The following is a 20,043-nucleotide window of genomic DNA, read 5'->3' on the forward strand; positions in this document are numbered from 1 at the left end:
AGTTTTAGTTACAACTGAACGACTCTGCCACCATAGCGTGAAAGCACCATGTAGGCCATGCGTAGGCAAACGGGCACAGCGTGTTCCAGTGAGACTTTTAAAAAAAGCAGTAGGCTAGATCTGGCCGTGGGCCACAGCCTGTCAATGCCTGGCGTAGAGAATAATGGTTAAGAGTAAGGTTTTGAAGCCAGACAGGCCTCAGATTCAAATCCTGATACTGCCATTTCCTAGCTCAGAGACCTAGAGCAAATTATTTAAAGTCTCTGAGACTCAGTTTCCTCATCTGTAAAATGGGATGTCAGTATCTACATCCTAAGCTTCTGTGAAGCTTAAGGCAGTTAAAACATGTAAAGTGCTCAGAACAATGTCTGGTGCCTTCTAAGTGGTCAGTAAAGCCCAGCCAGATGGACTCACACCACGTCTCAGTCAGTGTCATGATCAGCCCATTTTACAGATGAGGAAACCAAGGCTCACACAGGTTAAGGTGCCCAAGGTCACTGAGCTGCTACGTGGCAAGGCCAGGACTGAAACCCAGACCTCCAGGCTCCAGAGCCTACATTTTTTCCCCTTTATTATGGAAAATTTCCACCATCCACAAAAGCGGAGCAAGGACGGTGCTGAAGCCCAGGTACCAGCAGCCAGTTCAGCAACAGCAACACAGGGTCCGCCTTGTTTCCTCAATTTCCCCATCGCTTTTTCTCTCTCTGGAGTATTTAAACAAGTCCAAGACAACATGTAATCGCCCCCATACGTACTTCAGTGCATGTCTCTAGTACCTAAGTGCTTTCTTTTAAACCAGTGGTTCTCGACTGGGGGCACTTCTGTCCCCAAGGAAACAGACAGCTATGTCCGGAGACACTGTTACTCGTCACAGCTGAAGGGGATATTGCCACTGGCATCGCGTAGGCAGCGGCCCCGGAGCTGCTAAACGTCCTCCAATGCACAGGACAGCCCACAACGGAGAACGCTCTGGCCCCAAACGTCAACAGCATCGAGGTGAGAAACCCTGTTTTAGACATAACCACGCTGGTCTGACTGTGCCTGGCAAATCAGTCATTCCTGGACACCATCCGTCACCCGGCTCTGGGTCCCCCTGTCCCTGACTGTCTGCTCACAGCTGGTGTGAGGCCGCTAAGCGGGTCCAGCCGCCGCCCCGGCTGATGCGTGTCTGGAGCCTCCTTAATCTCCGACAGACCCTCCCGCTGCCCGGGCCTCCTTCCTGCCCGTCTTCACTGGCTGCACAAACTGGGTCATCTGTCACGTTGGCTCACCACCCTCTGGATGTGGCCAAATGCATCTCTGAGGTGCCATTTAACCATCCCCCCCTACATCCCACAGCTGAGCGGCGCGACCCCCGGCCTTCACGAGACGCCGGTTCCATGTCTGCCGCCAGAGCCCTCGGGGGCGGCGCTGCGCGAGCGTCCAGCCGCATCACAGCACATCGGCCTCGCGCCCAGCTGTCTGCCACGTAAAATTACAAAGCGTTCCAGATAGTCTTAGCCTCACTGAAGATCACGCCTACGTCCATCATTTCATCAGAGCAGCGGCCCCCCGGGGAGCGTGTGGCAATGTCCGAAGACATTTTTGGTTACCGCAGCTGGGGGTGGGGGTGCCACTGGCATCCGGTGGGTAGAGGAGAAAGACGCTGCTAAATAGCCCATAAAGCACAGGACAGCCCCGCCACAAAGCATTCTCCCGCCTGCGACGTCAACAGAGCGGAGGTGGAGAACGCCTGCCCCAACCTCCGCCGGGACCCCGGGCCAGGGCTCGCCTGTTGATCTGGGAGACGTATTGCTTCATCTCCTTCAGGGCCACGTCCAGCCTGGTGAAGAGCTGCAGGTAGGCGTCCTGGATCTCACGGTCCTCCTGCCTGAGCAGGAAGCTCAGGCCCCGGTCCTCCTGCCCAAGGGCCCCATTGGCCGGCCCAAAGCCACTGTCATTGAGACCCTGGCCTTGGGCGTCTTCGTCTGCAGCAGGCAAGCACTTCCAGGACGGGGCAGCCATGGTGGTGATGCAGTGCTGGGTGTAGGACATGGGGTTCAGGTGGCCTATGGTGGGGGGAGGGAGAGCTCACTCAGAAACAGCCCTCTGACACCCCCATGCCCTTTGGGCAGAGAAGTACAAACCCATTTCAAGGATCCCAATGAATAAGAAAATTTTCCCTTTTAAATACTCTTAATCCATTAGGTTACTGCAAGAAGAAAGTTTCAGTCTGGTGCTAATATGCTTTAAACTACTGGGATCATTTTCCTGCCTGGAATGCAGATGTGATGGCTGGAACTCCAGCAGACATACTCTACCATGAGGCATCCTGAAGGCCAAGAGCCATCTCTAGAGAAGATGGCACAGAAAGAGGAGCCTGGCTTCCTGATGACCATGAAGCCGCCACTGTAGCCTGGACTGCCCACCTTGAGACGTCTTCTGTTCTAGCATCTAGGGTGCAAGATCTGAACACACTTTCTAACAGACACAGGCAGGTACCTTGCTCCGGGTCAAGGCCGATGAGGGAGGGTTTGCGGCCAAAGCGGATGCTGAAGGACCTGCCAACCGAGGGGGTGGTCTTGGGGTAGGACACTTCCATGAGGTTGATGTGGCAATTGGTGGGGCAGAAGTCCAGGCCACACAGTGGATGGGGCTCCAGGGGTGCTTGTTTGAAGGGTGGGCTGACCCTGCTCTTCAGCTGGGCTGCAAACTGGGAAAGGTAGAGGACAGGGGTCGTGAGTCAGGGGTCAAGGTCTGGAAATTCTGGCCCAACCCAGAACCCACTTTACCCTGGCCTAGGCCAGATGTTCCAAAATTGGACAAAACGCCAACAGCTCCCAGTGGAAAAGTGCATGTCCCTGTGCTGTCTTTCACTGGCCCACACCTCAGGGAGGGCCTGGAGGAATCTGAGGCCTCTGAGAACTCATCTCATTCATTTCTCCATTTCGGCTGTGCCTGAGCTGTCCTTAAGGCACTGTCTCTCCCGCCCCTCAGATCATGAAGTTCAGGTCCCACAGTGACTGGGACCGGGCCAGGCAAGTGACCCAAGCCAAGCCAATAAGAGCCTCCTTCAAGTTAATTTTTTACTGGGGTTGCTAAGGCTAGAGCTACTGAGGGCCGTCCTGTCACGCCATGAGAAGGGCCTGCCCAAGAGTGAAGCCAACACAAAGGAAAACAAAGTCAGGAGATGGAGAGAGGCCACATTCCTATGACACTGTGACATCTGTTTAGCACCAGGATACAGCCAGGCCTGAAGTTCACCTCTGCACTTTTCCATAATATAAATGAATAAATTCTGTTTGTTTATGCTACACTGGGTTGGGGTTTGACATTTACAACCAAAATATCCCAGGCTGAGACCCTATGGCCAGGAGCCCGTGGCAGAGACCCTACAGGGAGCCAGGTACCTCCCGGTAGCAGGCGATCCTCTGGCCGATGCGCTCCAGCTTGGTGTCGCAGATGCTGCGGAACTCAAAGTGAAGCATGGTCACCATGGCACTGCTCAGGGCCATGAGTCGCCCACAGTTCTGTACGAAGACACTGTCGTCGGCAGCAAAGGCCTCGAGGATCTGCAGAAACATTAACAGCTCCTGAGCCCTTCCTGTGTGCCAGGGCAGGTCTTAAACAGTTTTCCTGTAGTGACTCGTGCATGCCTGGTAATACCCCTGGGAGGTCGAGTCTATTACTGGCCCATTTTGCAGGTGAACAAACTGGGCCTAAAGAACAACAAGTCACTCTCCTCAGTCCCACAGCTACTGGTGGGGACAAGGACTAGAATCCAGGGCTCCAGGCTGTTCCGAGGAAATGGGAATCAGGCTTCCCCCACCCCAGTCCTTCACCCCACGCCTGGTCAGACAAACTGCCCCCTCCCCAGGGCAGGGCGGTGCCCAGCGACACCTTGGCAGCGAGACCGAAGCAGCCGTGGGGCTCCACGATCTTCTCCAGCACGTGGCACCTGGCGCCCGCTGTGCTCACGTACTCGTACACCACGCCGTGCTCCAGGTGCATGTTGTCCACCGTCAGGCTGACCACGGGGCTGTCCTCGTGCAGGCTCAGCTGGGGACCCAGGGACAGCAGAGGGAAGCCTGGAAGCCAAAGGGGCAAACGACACTGAGGAGCGGGCACCACTCAACGGCCAGCCAGGCCCTGCCACTAGCACCGCTGACTGCTCGCGCTTGACAGATGGGGGAACCGAGGCCTGTGCTGCGGCTCTGCCGGCTCACTGCTGTCCACCCCTATCCTAGAAAATTTTCCTTCTAGGAGTCAACCCTTGTGCCCCATGCCCAGTCTGGGTGGCTGTGAAGAGGCCTTGAGCCCCACCCGCACGCCTGGTTCCATGGGTGTGCGGGAGACACAGGCCTGGCCAGTCCGCAAGTCCATCCCCCCTCTTCACAGCGATTGGTTCAGGATCAAGCATGTGACCCAAGCTGGGCCAGTGAGAGTCAGGTCTGGGACTTCTGCTGGATCTACAAAGAGAAGGAGACATTCTCTTTCTCAACCGGATTCCAAGCTGCCAGAGCCACCGTGTGGAGAAAACCCCATGTAAGAGGGAAGCCCACGTGGAGGGCTGAGAACTGGAGAGCGAGAAAGATTTCTCACGATGCTGCGTAAGGCACTGGATCAAGCCAGACCTGAAGCTTGAAACTTACGTGTTGGAAACTTAATCCCAATGCAACAGAGGCATGTAAGCCGTGGGGGCTCTACCTCGTGAGCAGAGTGGTGCCATTGTCAAGGGCTTAGCAGAGGGAACTGGCCCTTCCTTTCACCCCGGGAGGGCAGGGTGTCCCTCCCTGCTGGAGGACACGGCAGGACGGCCCTCACCAAACGCTGGTGCTCTGGTCTTAGACTTCCCCGTCTCCAGAACTGTGAGGAAATAGATTTCTGTGCTTTATCAATTACCCAGTCTGTGATATTCTGGTACAGGAGCACAAATGGACGACACATAGCGAGGGAAAATTAAGGCTGCAGATGGCATTAAGGGTGTGAATCAGCTGACTTTAAGAGAGGGAGATTAACCTGGATTTTCTAGGTGGGCCCAACGTAATCACAAGATTCCTTAAATGGGGAAGAGAGAGCCAGAGAGGCAGAATCAGAGACGGCAGCCTGAGAAGGTCTCAGGCCAACAGCACTGAGGCCCTCAGTCAGCGAAGGAGCCACGAGCCAAGGAACGTGGCAGCACCTAGAATCTGGAACAGGAAAGGAAACGGATTCTTCCCTAGAGCCCCGGAAAGGAGCTTGGCCCTGCAGACACCTTCATTATGACCTGGTGAGATTCATTTTGGACTTTTGACCTCCAGAAATGTAAAATGATAACTGTGTGTTGTTTTCAGCCACTAGGTTTGTGGCACTTTGTCACAACAGCCATCAAAAACTACTAGAGAACTGCTGGCATCCAGATGGCCTGGTGGGATGGGGGGAGGTGAGGGGGCTCAGGACAGGACCCAGCCCCTCTGGAGCATCTGTGCCCTGGAAGCTCCTGCCACATGGCTCCCCTGCCCATTACCTGCATCAGGCCGGTCTTCCTCCTGGTCCACCTGGCCACTGGGGTCCTCGCCGGGGGCCTCCTGGCTGGCCCGTGCCTCCTGGGCGTCCTCGTGCGTGTGGTAGATCCACTGGTACAGGCCCTGGGGGGAGCCACAGTGAGGGGGGCGGCCATGGCACCAGCAGCAGGGGGGAAGGGACGGGGTGCAAACCGCTCCTGGATTCCAAAGCTCTGGAAACTTCCTGGTCTCCACTCATACTCAGCCCTCACCATATACGGTCCACACTCATACAGACATCAGGGAAGGGGGAGCCTTTGAAAATGTCAGAGCCATGGGAGCAGACACCTTGTCTCTCCTGTGTCCCCAGGGCCCATAAAAGCACCTGGCACAAAGCAGGTGCCCAATAAACACTGAGTGAACCGATGAATGAACGGATGAGTGAATGTCACCCACCACCAGGACCCTGGCCCCTGACTACTTGCCCAACACACCTATGTGGTAGGAAGAGAGGGTCTCACCATACCCATTTCACAGCTGTGAAAACCAGGGCCATAAGCTATCATAGCCCAGCTCCTCCAGCTGGGGCAGCCCAGGCCCAGCTCAGCCCTGCCAAGTGGGCAGCCCCACTCCACCCACAACCCAGGGGTACCTGCAGGTTTTCCCCGGAGAAGATAGGGCTGTCCTCAACCCCCACCCCACCCGGCAGGGCTTCCCTGATCCCCTTGGCGCTCGGCTCACCAGGGCCTCTTCTCGTCGACTCCGGAATGCCTGGAAGTGCTCCAGGACCTCAGGGGCCCCATCGTTCATCACATTGTTGCCGTTGACCTTCAGGATACACTGACCAGCACAGAGCCCTGCGGCCACGGCCTCTGAGCCTAAAGGGGACAGTAGTGCTAGAGGGCAGGCCCAGAGGGCATGGGGCAGCAGCAGGCAAGGGCAGGCAGCCAGCTGAACACTGCCCCCACCCTCCGAAAACACACTCTGAGATGCCACCTCCATCCCTCCCTCCCTGAAGCCGGCCTCTGACCCACTCCAGTGGGCAGAACGGGGACTGACATTCTGCAGAAGAAGAAACTGAGGCTCAGGGAAGTAGCAGGTAGTCCAAGGTCATGCGGCAAGGAAAGCTGGGTCTGACCCAGGTATGCTTCCCTGTAGAGCTTTGTCTCTTTAAAGTCCTGCCACAACCTTGTGATCATGGACCAGGATCAGTCCCATTGGCCGAGGGGGGAACAGGCACAGAGAGGCAAAGTGACTCTCTCAAGGTCACACAGCTAGGAGAAGCCAGGATTCCGACCAGGTCTACCAGACTCCAAGTGTACGTTTTCCACGATTCCCAAACTGTAGGTCCTGGACCCCAGGGGTTTGTGTGGTTAATGCAAAAAGTCTGGAAATGCAAACAAGTGCCAAGCTTCACCTCTGTGTGGGACAACATCAGGCCTGAATGGTATGACGGTGACAAGTACAGGCCCTGGAGCCCAGGGACGTGGCTTCAAACCTGAGCTCTGTCACAGACCAACCACTGCAACCTTCAGCAAGTTCCTTAACCTCCCTGGGCCTCAGTTTCCTCATCTGTCAAATGGAGGCACTACTAATACCTGTTCAAAGGGTTCCTGAGAGGCCCGGTGAGTTAACACACGTAGAGCATCTAGCACTAAGTGCCTGGCACTTAGCACATGCTCAAGAAACATCAGTTGTTCTATTATTTTTGCCTGGTTCACCTATGAATACTATTACTCCCTGTTACAAACATCTTCTCAGATGCTCCAAGGCAGGGTTTCTCACCAGGGCTCTCCTAACATTTGGGGCCTGATAAACCTTATTCTCCGGGCCGTCCTCTGCATTATAGAAGGTTTAGCAGCATCTCTGCTCTACCCGCCAGATGCTAGTAGCACACCCTCCCCAGCTGTGACAACCAAAAACGTCCCCAGACAGTGCCAGATGTCCTGAGGTCCTGGGGGCAAAACTGTCCCCAGTTGAGAGCCACTACTTTAAGAATAAATAAAATAAAAACCCACTTTAACATATTATCAAATCTCAGTAGTTTTCTGTCATGACATACATTTTCTTAATCAATAGGTGTTAAATGTACAACTATGACCACAAAAGAGGACAATTAATATCTAAACTTTAAAAGGGGGACATTTAGTAGCAAAAATGTTTGGGGACCCAGCGTTGCAGACCTACTTACTTGGTTTCATCTTCAAGACAGAGTGACACCTTAAATATCATGCAAGGAAAGGGAATGCAGAAAGCAGAGGTCTCCAACTGGTAGCCCTTGGGCTAGATCTAGACACAAAAGTGTTTTTGTAGGGCCCTGAAATTCACATTTCTGGCTTCCCTTAGAAAATCAAGTCTGGCAAGAGTGGACCCACATCACTACATGGCAATAACGAACGTGAGATGAAGAGCAACTGCTCCTTGTAGAGTGAACATGTATTTTTTTTCACTTTGCCATAGTCCTCACTACTCCCTACTGTCTTCCGCTCAGATCACTATACCCATTTGTCACCTGCCTGACCCCAACAGCCATTTGTGTTTTTGCAAGTCTTGGCAGCAAGCAAAGGACATAAGTGCTAACAGCACACTAGCAGGCAGAGGCCTGGTAGTATTAATAAAACGGCTCTGAACTCCCACCACACAGACAGACCCAGCTCCCAAAGCTCCCCTCTGTCTGCCGGGCTCCCGCTCACCTCTCCCAACAGCATAGACGTATGGCGGGGCAGCCCCACGGATCTGGAAGCACAGTGACTCTGGCTGGTCGGGGACTTTGACGATCCTGCAACCAGGCAGAAGTAGCAGGGAAAGGCTATAAGGAAAAGCAGCATTGCTCCCACTAACCCAGGGGCCAACACGGGGAGCCCCCATCCCCAAGACTTTTAGGAAATCAGGCCCTAAATAGTAGCAGCACGGGCTTTCCAGCTCCCAAACATAGAGAGAAATGTCAGTGAAGCAGAGCCCACCGCCCCAGGAGCTTTGATTAATCACAACCAGCTGGTCACTCTGGCGCTTCAGCCCATGCACAGAAATTCTAGACCAGCCTCCTACACCTGCTGCGTCGTCCTCCTGTCCTAAGGGCTCTTGGTGGCCAGACCAGCACTTCAGCCAGTCAATGTTTTATTCAACAATCACAGACGAGACGGTGAGAACAGTGCTGACCCTAGAAAAACACCCACACAGGTCCCCTAGGCAGGGGTCCCCAACCTATGGTGAGTTGTGTGATAATTTCATTATATATTACAATGTAATAATAATAAAGTGCACAATAAATGTAACGGGTTTGAATCATCCCAAAATCATCCCCCATCCTTCCGCAGTTCATGGAAAAATTGTCTTCCATGAAAACGGTCCCCAGTGCCAAATAAGGCTGGGGACCACTGCCCTAGAGAGCGCAGTGCGCAAGCCCAGGTGTCGGCCACTCTGGGGATGGCCACCAAAGCAGAGGGGGCGGCACCCGCCGGGTGGCACAGTAGGTGTCACTAGTCCCGGGGCTTCAACGCGCTGTCTGCCTCCCTGCCTGGGGCACGTCCCCACACTGTGGCACCACCGTCTCTCCCAGCCCCACCTGCCACATCAAAGCCATCCCGGGAGCCTGTTCTCAAACCGCAGGTGTTTCCAGAACTTTAAGCAGATACGTTCCACCCTGGTGGCTTCTGCCACTTCCTTATGCCAACCAAACTACCGATCATATTCTCCTACATCAGTTTGCCTTTTTACTGAAAAAGGGATTCTGGAGGACACCCTGCCCCTGGGGACACTCACTCTTTGGCCTTGGTGGCCACCAGCAGGCGCAGCGGGCGGCGGGAGCAGAAGGACTGGTTGAGGATGGTCTCCACCTCCGAGAAGGGCCGCAGGAACACCAGGTCCTCGTTGACGGAGTAGATCTTCCTCCCCACCTGCAGGCCGGCCGTCTGGGCAGGGAAGGTGGGCACACCGGTCACGGGCGCCCCTCCTCCTCGGGTGCATTCCCGCAGCGTGACACTGGCCCCAGGGACCGAGCAGGGCGGGGTGAGCCCCCCAGGGCGACAGGCTCCCTCTGTGGTGAGTGGGCAGGGCCCCGGGAGCGAAGCCCGCTGCAGGGCTGACGGGGAAGGCGTTTTTCCTTGAGGAGGAACTCCGCTGTGGCCTGATGCTGCCATGTGAGGACACCAGGTGTCACACTGGGGCAACCACCTTGTCGCTATGAGGACTTGGCCAAGAAAGTTGAAGACACGCTGACCTGAACCAAGACTCACAACCACTCGGGCCACTGGGAAAACTGAGCCCTACGGCTGCAGCCACGTGAGCCCTAAGCGGCCACTTGCAGCCCAGAGCGTTCCTCGCCGCACAGGGCAAGCCGGGCGCCTGGACACGGTGGGGGTGCGTCCCCCCCCCCTCCACACCCCCGGGAGAAGCTGAACAGACGGGCTGAATCCTGGGCCTGCCACAGACGCCCTCTCCTCACCTGTCCTCCTCCACGGGACAGCAATGAACTTGTCTTACTCAAACCACGGCAGTCGGGACTTTTCTACTCTCATGGCTGGTTCCCAAAACTAACTGACGGAGACACCTGCTTCCTTCTTGCACCTCCCCCAGGATCCAGGAGGGGGCGATGGTGGGACGCGCTAGGAAGACAGCCCTGCGTGTCTGCACTTGCTCCCTGCAGCATCCCCAGCCGCTGCAGACAAGGGGGTCCTGGCTCAGTTTCTCCACAAGGGCAATGAGAGAGAGGGACCAGCCGTCACTCCAGGATCTGCCGGGCCATCCTGCCTCAAGGAACGTGATAGAGACGCCGGACTCTCCCACCTGCACACAGCCCCCGCCAGGGAAGCTGCCCGGAGGCCTCACCTCAGCCAGCGAGCCCCTCTGGACCGACTTCACCACCACAGCCTTGTTCTTCTCCTCGATGTCGAAGCCGTAGTCTTCCTCCTGGGGCAGGATCTGAGGGCCCAAGGCAGAAGAGACCCGGTAAGGCAGCGCGGCGGACCTGGAGCCAGCCCCACCTTGGCCCCCACGGGACCAGGATGCTGCTGGCTCCTCGTGTCCCGGTCTAGCAGGGGAGGGGGTGTGGATGGCAGGGCTGCAGGGAGATGGCCAGACCCAGGCCATTAAGGTGGAGTAAAACACGAACTGCACCTGGCACACAGGTGTGCAATGTGTGTTTGTCGCTGACTTAGTGAGTAAAATAGACCAAAGGTGTCCGGCCACCAAGAACTTAGAAATAGGAAGAGAGTTCGGGGGGAGCAGCCCCTCACCAGGGCAGGATGGCAGGCATGTTGGAAGAAAGTTTGGGGGTTCAGGGGTGCTGGGGATTCGGGGAAATGCATTTATTCTGTCAACAAATATTTACTGAGCTGCTGCCTATTCTATGGGCCAGGGAGTCTACTGGGCGCTAGAGACACAGTATCAAACAAGATGGGCCGTCAGTCCCTGCCCTCGTGTAGCTGGCTGTTTAGTCAGGGAGAGAGACTTTGAACAAATTAGCAAAAAAATACAGAATGTGAGGCAGGGAGTGTGTGCCATGTGAATTAAAATAAAGCACTTAAGGAGACAGGGCATGGCATGGCAAGGGAGCCAGGGGAGGGGGTATCTGAGCTGAGTCTGAATGAAGGGAGAAACAGAACTTCACAAAGAGTGGGGGAAAGTGCTCCAGGCAGCAGGCACGGCATGTGCAAAGGCCCTGAGGTAAGTCCCAAGGCACTGGAGGACAAGGAGAGATGTCCCCAGGTGGCTGGGGTTGAGTGAGGAAATGGGGAGCACAGGAGACAAAGCTGGAGAGGCAGGAAGAATCTCCATGAGAGGCCAAGACAAGAGTTTGAACTTTATCCCGAGCGTGATGGGGAGCACTGGCAGGCTTTATAGTGAGAGAAATGGAATCTGGGGGAAGAGCAGCCCAAGTGCTAGGGAGAGAGGGCAACAGAGCCATCTTCAGATCAGTCAGACTTCAGCGCAAACCCTGACGGTGGCAAGAGACCCACACTCTGCCTGTGCCTCGACTGCCTACTGTGGGCCATGGGCTCAGACGGGGCTGCTCACTAGCAGGCAGAGAAGCAGGGTTTGGGGGCCAGGCTGGTATCTGAACGGGCTGATAACTGCTCCCCCTTAACTGCAAGGATATTTACAGTGACAGGACGGGGACAGGATGCCAATCTACAAGACCTGAGGCTATGGGGCATGCAGGGTGCCCAATGCCAGGCTGGGCAGAGGAGACGGAAGGGGGAAGGAAGGGCGCCCACACACCCAGTCTCCTTTGTGAAGAGGGCATTCTAGAATCCCGCATACTGTTTGGTACTCAAAGTTGAGCCCCCTTCTCTGGCCACAGTTGGGTTGCCAAGCTCCCAGGCCCGCAGATGGGGAGGACGGTGCAGCTGCTCAGCTTGTCCTACCAGCAAGCGCTTGGCCAGAATGTTCTCCACCAGCTTGAAGTCGTTGCGAAGCTGTTTGTTCTTGCTGCTGGTTCCCTCCATCTCCTCGTCCGCGTGGAAGCGGAAGTACTGGGACTCATCCTTGAACTCGCTCTTCTCCAGCACTGCAAACCCACAGACGCACAAGCACGTGGTCAGACTCAGGGGGGAGAGTGTGGGCGGCATCTGCCAACTGGCAGCCACAGGCTGGATCAGCCCCTGGACAAGTTTGGTTTGGCCAACACTGTATTCTATTAAACTGGGATCATGTGCCAACACTAACATTTTAGGATATTTCACATAAAGATCTGGCTTTCCGACTCCTGAAAAATCTGAACTTGCCCCACCTGCTATGTGACAAAGCCACAGTAACACAAACAGCATGGAACTGGAGCAGAAACAGATAAATGAGCAGCGCAAAGAACAGAACTCACGTAAGAGGACAGTGCACTTATGGGAACTCAGTACATGATGGATGATAAATGACCACACAGAGTATTCCACAGATGGTGTAGGGAAACTTAACTCACTCAGCAGGCGGAAAAAATCGGATCCCTACCTCACACCATATGCAACAATGAACTCCTGATGGATTAAAGACCTAAATATGAACAGTAAAACTAAAGCTAACCAAACAAAATGTAGGAGAATATCTCCATCCTAGGATAGAAAAGGAGTCCATGTACAAGACCTCCTCGTATGGTATTGAAATTAAGAACTTCTATCAATAATAACTCCATGGGCAGATGGCAAATTTGAAGATAACTGAAGAGTCTAAAACCAACAGGGAGTAAATATCTAAAATATCAAAAATTTCTAACAAATGAAGCAGAAAAAGCTGAGAAATTCACGGATAAATGGGCAAAGGGTATGAATGGACAATGAACAGGCAGGCAAACCCCACCGGGCAGCAGTGTGTGGAAAGGAGCCCAACCTCACTAATAATCAGAAACAAACCACGAAGAGATACTTTAGACCAAGGACTGGCAAACAAAGTTTCCACAGGCCAAATCTGGCCCACTATCTGTTCTTATAAATAAAGTTTTATTGTCACAGCCATCTGTTTATGCCTTATCTGTGTCTGCTTTCAAGCCACAATGACACAGTTGAATAACTGTGACAGAGATTGCATGGCCCCAGAAAGCCTAAATTTCTACTATCTGGCCCTTTACAGAAAAAGTCTGCTGAACCCTTTCTATGATAAGCCGGGAAAATGAATAAAAATAACCAGTAACAACCAATATGTGACCTGAGCCCTGCGCTTACAGTTTAAGGAAGCACCTGCTAGTGCCAAGCACACGGGGACGGGGATGCAGGCTTAAGTCCATTTACTCCTTGGACAGGAGGGATGTGCTGTACCCCTTTTATAGATGGGGAGACTAAGGCCCAGAGAAGCTAAATAAACTGCCCAAGGTCACAGAGCCAGCAGGCAGCAGGCTCCTCCTTTCCCCACAGTGCCCAGCCAGGCCTGGCAGATGAGGCAGGGACAAATACAACCAGTGCACAAGGGGGAAACCGAGGCTCAGGGAGGTAAAGGCAATTAGCTGTCAGGTCAGCGGGGCCCTAAAACAAGGAAAACCAGCTGCCTTAGCTGTGAGGCACCCCCTGTGAAGTACTCCTGGAGACGGGCTTTTTCTCAATTTGGTGACTTAATGGAAAGTGGCAGGAGGCGTTTCTTTCTTTGAGCTTGGTTTCCCAGGACAGCTCCCGGGGACTCTCTACCTGTTAGTGGGCATCCTCCTAGGCCGCCCCTGTTATTACTCTGGCAAAACAGACACAAATTGCTGCCTTCCCCAGAGCTGGGGAGCCAGGCCCCAGGGGGCCGGCTGGCTTCGACTCTGCTATAAATAAGTTAGAAGATCCCAGGAGTGGGAGGAAGAATCGCAATGTTGTGTCTCGGCTGAAATGTCTGGGGAAAACAGCGTGGAATCCCTCAAGTCCACGAGCTCAGCCAAGTGAGGTACCAACTTGGACATCTCTCAGTCGAGGCTGCTGGTCAGGCTTTGTGGGAGACGCACAGATCTTGGTTCAAATCCCTGCTCAGCCACTTTCTGACTTCACGCCCTTTAGCCTCTCAGAGCCCCAGTTCCCTCATCTGCAAATATAATAACAGCACTGACTTGCCAGAGTGGCTGCGAGGTGTAAATGACGAGCCTCCGTTTCCCCATAAGTGCCTAAAGTGAGAAGGCTGGATCCCCGGCCTCGGGGTCCCTCCCTGGAGACACGGCAGGGCCCTGTGGGCTCAGTTTAGACGCCGCAGGAGGTGCCAAGGGAGGTGCCACGCAAGGTGGCGAGGAGGCCTCGCCCCACCCTCCACCCTGCATCCTACCCTGTGTTTTGCTGCAGCCGCAAGCCCAGGATTAGGCCCTTTCCTATTTTAGCCTATTTTTGAGTTCGTGGCAGGGAACAGGGGAGCAGGGCCCCGGCCTGCAATTTCTCTCCCCGAGGGGCCCTGAGGGCATCAGGACTGCCTGGGAGTCGCCCCCACACCCCACCCCGCGGAATGTCCGCAGCCGGGGAGGACCCCTAATTATCCTCACCCACAATGAGAGGCTCTGCCCAGCCGACTGGCCGGAGGGCTGGAGCTGTCAGAGGCCCTGAGGGGCAGAGAGTAGCTTCTGGGAATGAGGGACTGTGGTGAGCCCGGGTGGGTGGGTGAAGATGCCCAAGGCCACCGACACGGGGCCTGACCTGCCCCCCTCAGCCGGGGAAATGGGAATCCGGGGGGTGAGTCCTACTCCCATAGAGCTGTGCGCATGCTGAGCTCAGAGAAGGAGGGGACAGCAAGGGCTTCAGTGGAAAACAGGGGAAACTGAGGCCCAAAGAGGAGCACGGGATTACTGAGAGCCAGCTGAGTCAGGCTGCTGGCCACGAGGCAGGGGATGGCCCGACCGCCTCTCAGCTCGCCAGCACACAGCTCGCTCTGCCGAGGGGACAGCAAATGCAGCAGTCAGACCAGCGGTCCGGAAACAATGGCCCACTGCATGCTTTCCTAAATAAAGGTTTATTGGCACATGGCCACAACCACCTGTAGCTACCTTTATGCTACAAAGGCCCACAAAGCCTAAAACATTTGCTGTCTGGCCCTTTACAGAGCAAGACTGCCACCTCTGAGTTAGAGCAAAAACGCAGAGACCAGGAAGGAGAAATGACCAAAAGACCCTCCTGTGAGTCAGGTCTCCCAAATCCAACTACTTCTCACCCTTCCACTGCCACCCCCAGGTCCCAGCCACACTGTCCTTCCCCTGGACCATCACGCCACCTCCCCATGGGCCTCTCTGCTTCCTCCGCCCCAGCCCCCACCCCGACAGTTCTCCACAGGCAGCCACAGGGACCTGGTAAAACCCACGTCAGCCATGTCCGCCTCTGCTCAGAATTTTTTGGGGACTCTCACCTCACTCAGGGTAAAAGTCTAAGTTCTCCTCACATCCCCATGCCCTTTGGAACTCCAGAAAACGTACGATTTGGTTTTTGTTTGGTACACGCGGGTGTACACACGCGCACACACACACACACATACACACACTCTCACGAGGCCATGAGCTCCCCAGGACAAGACTGTTCTCTGTCCTGGCCACAGCTCTGTCCCCAGAGCCTAGCACAGTGCCTGGCACACACAAGACACCTGCTGGATAACACCAGAAAGAACAAAGGCAGAAAGGATGAGTGGGATCCGTCTACCAGGGACAGAACAGCTCCTTAAAGAAAAGTGAACCCGAGTAAGGGACAGTGGAAGGGGCTATGTTAGCTACGGGGGTGGGGAGGGGCTCACCAGGGAGGTGTTGACTGACCGAATCCCTGAATCACATGCAGGGGTGAGGCAGGAGACCATCCCAGGCAAGAAAGACTGCAAGCTTATATAAAGGCCCTGAGGAACGTTCTAGAAGCAAGAAAAAAGGCTCCTTGGCAGAGGCGTGATCACAGCTCACTACCTTGAACTCCTGGGCTCAAATGATCCTCTTGCCTCATCTTCCCGAGTACCTGGGACTACAGGTGAATGCCACCACACCCAGCTAATTTTTAATTTTTTTTTTTGGTAGAGATACGGTCTCACTATGTTGTTCAGTTTGGTCTTGAACTCCTGGGCTCAAGAGATCCTCCCACCTCAGCCTCCCAAAGTGCTGGGATTACAGGTGTGAGCCACTGTGCCTGGCCAGCAGGGGTTAAACCTTTACCTGTCTCCCTTAAAGGACAGGAGACTCAGGGCTCCCCCGAGGCCAGCAAAGGGAGAGGCCACAGGGCACAGCAGTTGAGTATGTGGTCTGTGAAGCCAGGCTGCCTGGGTTCTAATCCTGACTCCAGGTTGTCCGGGTTCTAATCCCGGCTCCTACTTGCCACGTGACCTTGAATAAGTTTCCTATCTGTGCTTATGTTCCCTCATTTATGAAATGGGGATATTACTACTAACATCAAAGGATTGCTATAAGGCTTGAACTAATAAATATGTGGGAAGTGCTTAGAAAGAGACCAGGCACACAGAATATTAACTTCTGTTTTAATTTAAACTGTCGTCAGTGGAACCATTTCTCCGCCTCCTCCCCAGCTTCCTGCCTCAGGAACATCTCAGGACCGTCCCCCGCTCCACCCCTCACACCTGCCCTGTCCCTGTGGGAAGAAGGGCAACTTATCTGAGGGGTGAGGCCAGGAAAAGAGGCACCAACGTCCCAGGAAGGCCTTCCTGCCCCTCACCCCACGGCCCACCTGCCTGCTGTCCCCACAGGACCCGTCTCCCCTCCTCCCGTGGACGCCCTCAGGCCAGGCCGGCACCCTGCAGCCTCGCAGCCCACCCCGGGAGGCCACCTCCAAGGCAGGAAGAAGGGCACAGGAAGCCAGTGGATCGGACTTCAAATCCGGCTATGTTTTTCCAGTCAAGCTTTTCCAGCCATTTTGGTCCCCACTGGACACCCGAAGAAGCATCTCCATCGGTACAGAACCAGGAGGGGAAGGAGGTGGGATCCGTGAGCCACCCCGACCCCCCAGGGCCTACAGAGCCACAGGCCTGGCTTCAGTCCCCTCCCCACTTTGTAAACCACCAGTTCTGCTCCTGGACACACAGCCCAGGGAGCGAGGCCCCGGGAGGCCGGGCTGAGGGCAGGGGCAGGTTACCGTGGTGCATGAAGCCATTGTTGCACAGGCCCACGCCAAGCGCCACGGCCTCCTCCCGAGTCTGGCAGTCACCCTGGAAGGGAACAAGAAGGGCAGCGCGTTAGGCAGGCCAGTATCCGAGAGGCTGTGCAAGGCTGGTGAAAAGCCTACAGCCCCCCGAGAATGGAGGCTCCACCAGGGCTGGGATCTTTTGTGTTACTGCAGCACCCCAAAAATGTGTTTGTGATGATTACTAATAAACTCCAAACAAGATTATTTTATTGTCCTTGTGATCAACACTACAAAGGAAAAAGGAGACTTTAAGTGGCAATGTTGGTTGTCTAGAAAGAACCCTTTCCCAATCCCTCCCTAGTAGTGGAACCCTCACCCATCTCCAGCCTCCCTTGCAGCTAGAGGTGGCCAAAGAGATACAAGCAGAAGTCACCGGTAGGATGCCCTGGCAAAACCCCCCTTTTCTTTCTCCTCCTTCTGCCTGGAACAAAGATGTGATGGCTGCAACTCCCAAAATCATCCTAGACCACAATGTGCCCCCGAGGGTGGAAACATGCTAAGGCCAGTGGGGCAGGAAGACACAGATGGTGTGGTCCCCAAAGCTATGATGAGACTGTCCTGGCAGCTCTGACCTCCAACCTCTGGGCTCCTCTCATGCAACAGAACATAAGCCCTGATTTGTCTCAGCCTCTGTAGCTGTGTCTCTAATACTAGAGATGAAGTTCCACTGCTAAATGACCAAGCTCAGCCAGTGAGACAGCTAGGGAAGCCTAGCGGTGGCCTCTGAAAGCCACCTTGCTCCCTGATAAGAGGGAAAAGCAGCCCCTCCCCTCCCTGCCTGGGATAAAGTCACGGCCACCTTGTGATCGGGATGGCAGACACCACTGAGATGCTAACGACGGCCGAGTGAAGGATGGAAGGTTCTCGGGTTCTTGCTGACGCGACTGAGTCCATAAACCAGCCCTGGAACCACCTAGTTCCACAATTCTTGGTAGGTGTCATCTGTTAAAGCCACCATTTAGGTGGCTTTTTCATTTTTGTAACTGAAAACATTCCAAACTGATACAATCTGAACCAACCCAAATCTGAAGAACGACGGTGTGGCCTGTGCACTGGGCATTGCTCGTTCCACCTGTGAGGCCAGCTCTCCCAGGTGGAATGTCGTCTCGGTGGGGCTGTCCATCAAAGCTGGCCACCCTCCTGGACCAGCCTGAGGACACGTGACCCCTGCTACGCCAACGGAGGCTCCCTGCCCCGGGAACACGACACCGGGGTGGAAGAACCCAAGGACAAGGAACGGTTCGTGCTGATTCTCCCCAACAGCCAAGAGCAGTGTCCTGAAGACAGTGTCCCTCAGCGCCAGCTGCTTGGAGCTTCCTGGCGCCAGCTCTTTCGTAGGCCTGCCTCCTGGGTCTCCCCGAATCTGGGAGCACCCCATCTTTTTCCAATGAGTTGTCTTCTTTTTTGTCCCCCTGAAATTAGCCAGTCTGTTTCTGTTGCTTGCAACCCAAATGACCTCAGCTCATCCAGGCCACATGCACGAGTTGCACGTGTGCACATAGGGGCGGGGGTGTCAAGCAGAGGGAACGGCAGGCGGTGGGAAGGTCAGGAAATCGGGGGCAAAGGTCAGGAGGTGGGAAGAAGCCCGGAGTGCAGGAGGAAACATGGCATGGCTGGCACGAGGAGGACGGGTGGGTCGTCTGTGGGCCAGGAGTTCGTGCTGCTGCGTCCCTGCCCGATCCTAAGTGCCGAGAACAGGGCCTGGCCTGGAGCCAGTGCTCAGTAAGTATTAGTATTTGTTGATTAAATAAAGGAGTCATCAGCAGGGGCCAGGTCACGTAAGAGCTTGTGGCCAGGTCAGTGAGCATCAGCTCCACTCAGACAGTCACAGGGCACAACCTCTCACTGACTCCCAGAGTGAGAAATTCGGGGAGGCCCTGCCTGTCCCCTCTAAGGGCAGCAGCTGCAAGGGTTGCAGAGGGTGTCTTCTAGCCAGAGGGGACGCGAGTGCTATTCAGAGGCTGCAGGACTCAGCCCTGGGCAGAGGGCCTGGGGACAGCCTCTGGCCTTGGTATTTCACCACACTGCCTGCCCTGGGCTGACTCGAAAAAGACAAATTCCTCCCTCAGGACCCCAAGCCAGTGGCTGGAGGGCCAGCGTGCGCGGAGCCCTGCCAGCACAGGCGGCTACGAGAGGCCACATCCGGAGCAGCCGCCTCCCAGCTGCTAGGGGCCAGCAGGGGACAGACGGCGGCCAGGTGGTGGGCAGGCCCAGCTCCTCTGCCTGGGAGGCCCAGGCGGGCGTCTGGAGCCCACCTGGCTCTCTGAGGCGCTCACAGCCCCATTTCCCGTTCTCCCCAAAAGGCTCAGGGGTGACCATCCCAGAGGCTCCTAAAGTCAGACCCGCAGCGCGTTCTCAGGTCAACAGTGAGACAGGAAGGGCCTGGATGCACCACCTGAAGAGGAAACCCCACCCACCTCCCTCCAGCAGTCGAAGGTGGCATTTTCTTCCACCAGGAGGAAGGTGCAGACAGGGAAACTGAGGCTCGGAGGAACACTTAGCTACCCAGGCTTGCAGCCAAGGTTCCTGTTCCTATTCATCCTTTGTTTCTTTTCCCGGTACCTCAAGCTGCCAGGGGGCTCTCTGCCTCCCCCACCCTGACCCCCACACCCACGCTGAGAGCCCTGCTGCCCTCACTGTGCCATCTGCCTGCATGTGGAGTCAGCGTGGTGGACTCTCAGACGTGTTTCTGCAGAGCCAGCACGGGAGTGCGCAGCTCTGTGCCCTCCCGCACCTGGCTTCCTGGCCTGTCCTCTGCCCTATCCCGCCCCAGCCCGCTGACCCCTGCCACGAGAGGGCTGCCGCATGCCCGACACCAACCACCAAAGAGAAACCAACACCGCCAGTGGCCTTTGTGGGTTCCTTCTCCCCCAGCCCCTGACCGCTGGACTGCTCCAAGGTGGAGGCCTGACGCCCCCAAACCTGCCACTGCCACAGCCTCCCGGCTCAGTAAACCACAGCTCAAGCCAAAGGCTCTGGAGTCGTCTCATCTCCTCTCTGTCCCTCACGTCCCACAGCCCACCCATCCATCGGCACCCCTG

The 20,043-nt window shown here is 55.5% G+C and overlaps 1 protein-coding gene and 1 long non-coding RNA gene across 3 annotated transcripts in view; one reads left to right on the top strand and one right to left on the bottom strand.

Annotated features, from left to right (window-relative positions):
• PREX1 (phosphatidylinositol-3,4,5-trisphosphate dependent Rac exchange factor 1) overlaps positions 1-20,043 on the bottom strand; it is a 161,133-nt gene that overhangs the window by 19,409 nt on the left and 121,681 nt on the right. For both annotated transcript variants that reach the window (XM_045529228.1, XM_045529229.1), the window contains exons 15-25: positions 16,952-17,024; positions 11,828-11,970; positions 10,290-10,382; positions 9,225-9,373; positions 8,156-8,241; positions 6,204-6,340; positions 5,486-5,606; positions 3,880-4,067; positions 3,390-3,551; positions 2,482-2,692; positions 1,772-2,048 (exon numbers count right to left, since the gene is read on the bottom strand). In XM_045529228.1, the coding sequence (XP_045385184.1) occupies positions 1,772-2,048; positions 2,482-2,692; positions 3,390-3,551; positions 3,880-4,067; positions 5,486-5,606; positions 6,204-6,340; positions 8,156-8,241; positions 9,225-9,373; positions 10,290-10,382; positions 11,828-11,970; positions 16,952-17,024 (1,640 nt within the window). The remainder of the gene's footprint in view (positions 1-1,771; positions 2,049-2,481; positions 2,693-3,389; positions 3,552-3,879; positions 4,068-5,485; positions 5,607-6,203; positions 6,341-8,155; positions 8,242-9,224; positions 9,374-10,289; positions 10,383-11,827; positions 11,971-16,951; positions 17,025-20,043) is intronic.
• On the top strand, positions 1,707-3,293 carry LOC123622695. The gene is made up of 2 exons (XR_006729605.1): positions 1,707-1,839; positions 2,188-3,293. It is a non-coding gene; the product is annotated as an uncharacterized LOC123622695 (long non-coding RNA).

The sequence above is a fragment of the Lemur catta genome, chromosome 17 (assembly GCF_020740605.2).
Source record: "Lemur catta isolate mLemCat1 chromosome 17, mLemCat1.pri, whole genome shotgun sequence".
Lineage (NCBI taxonomy): Eukaryota > Metazoa > Chordata > Mammalia > Primates > Lemuridae > Lemur > Lemur catta.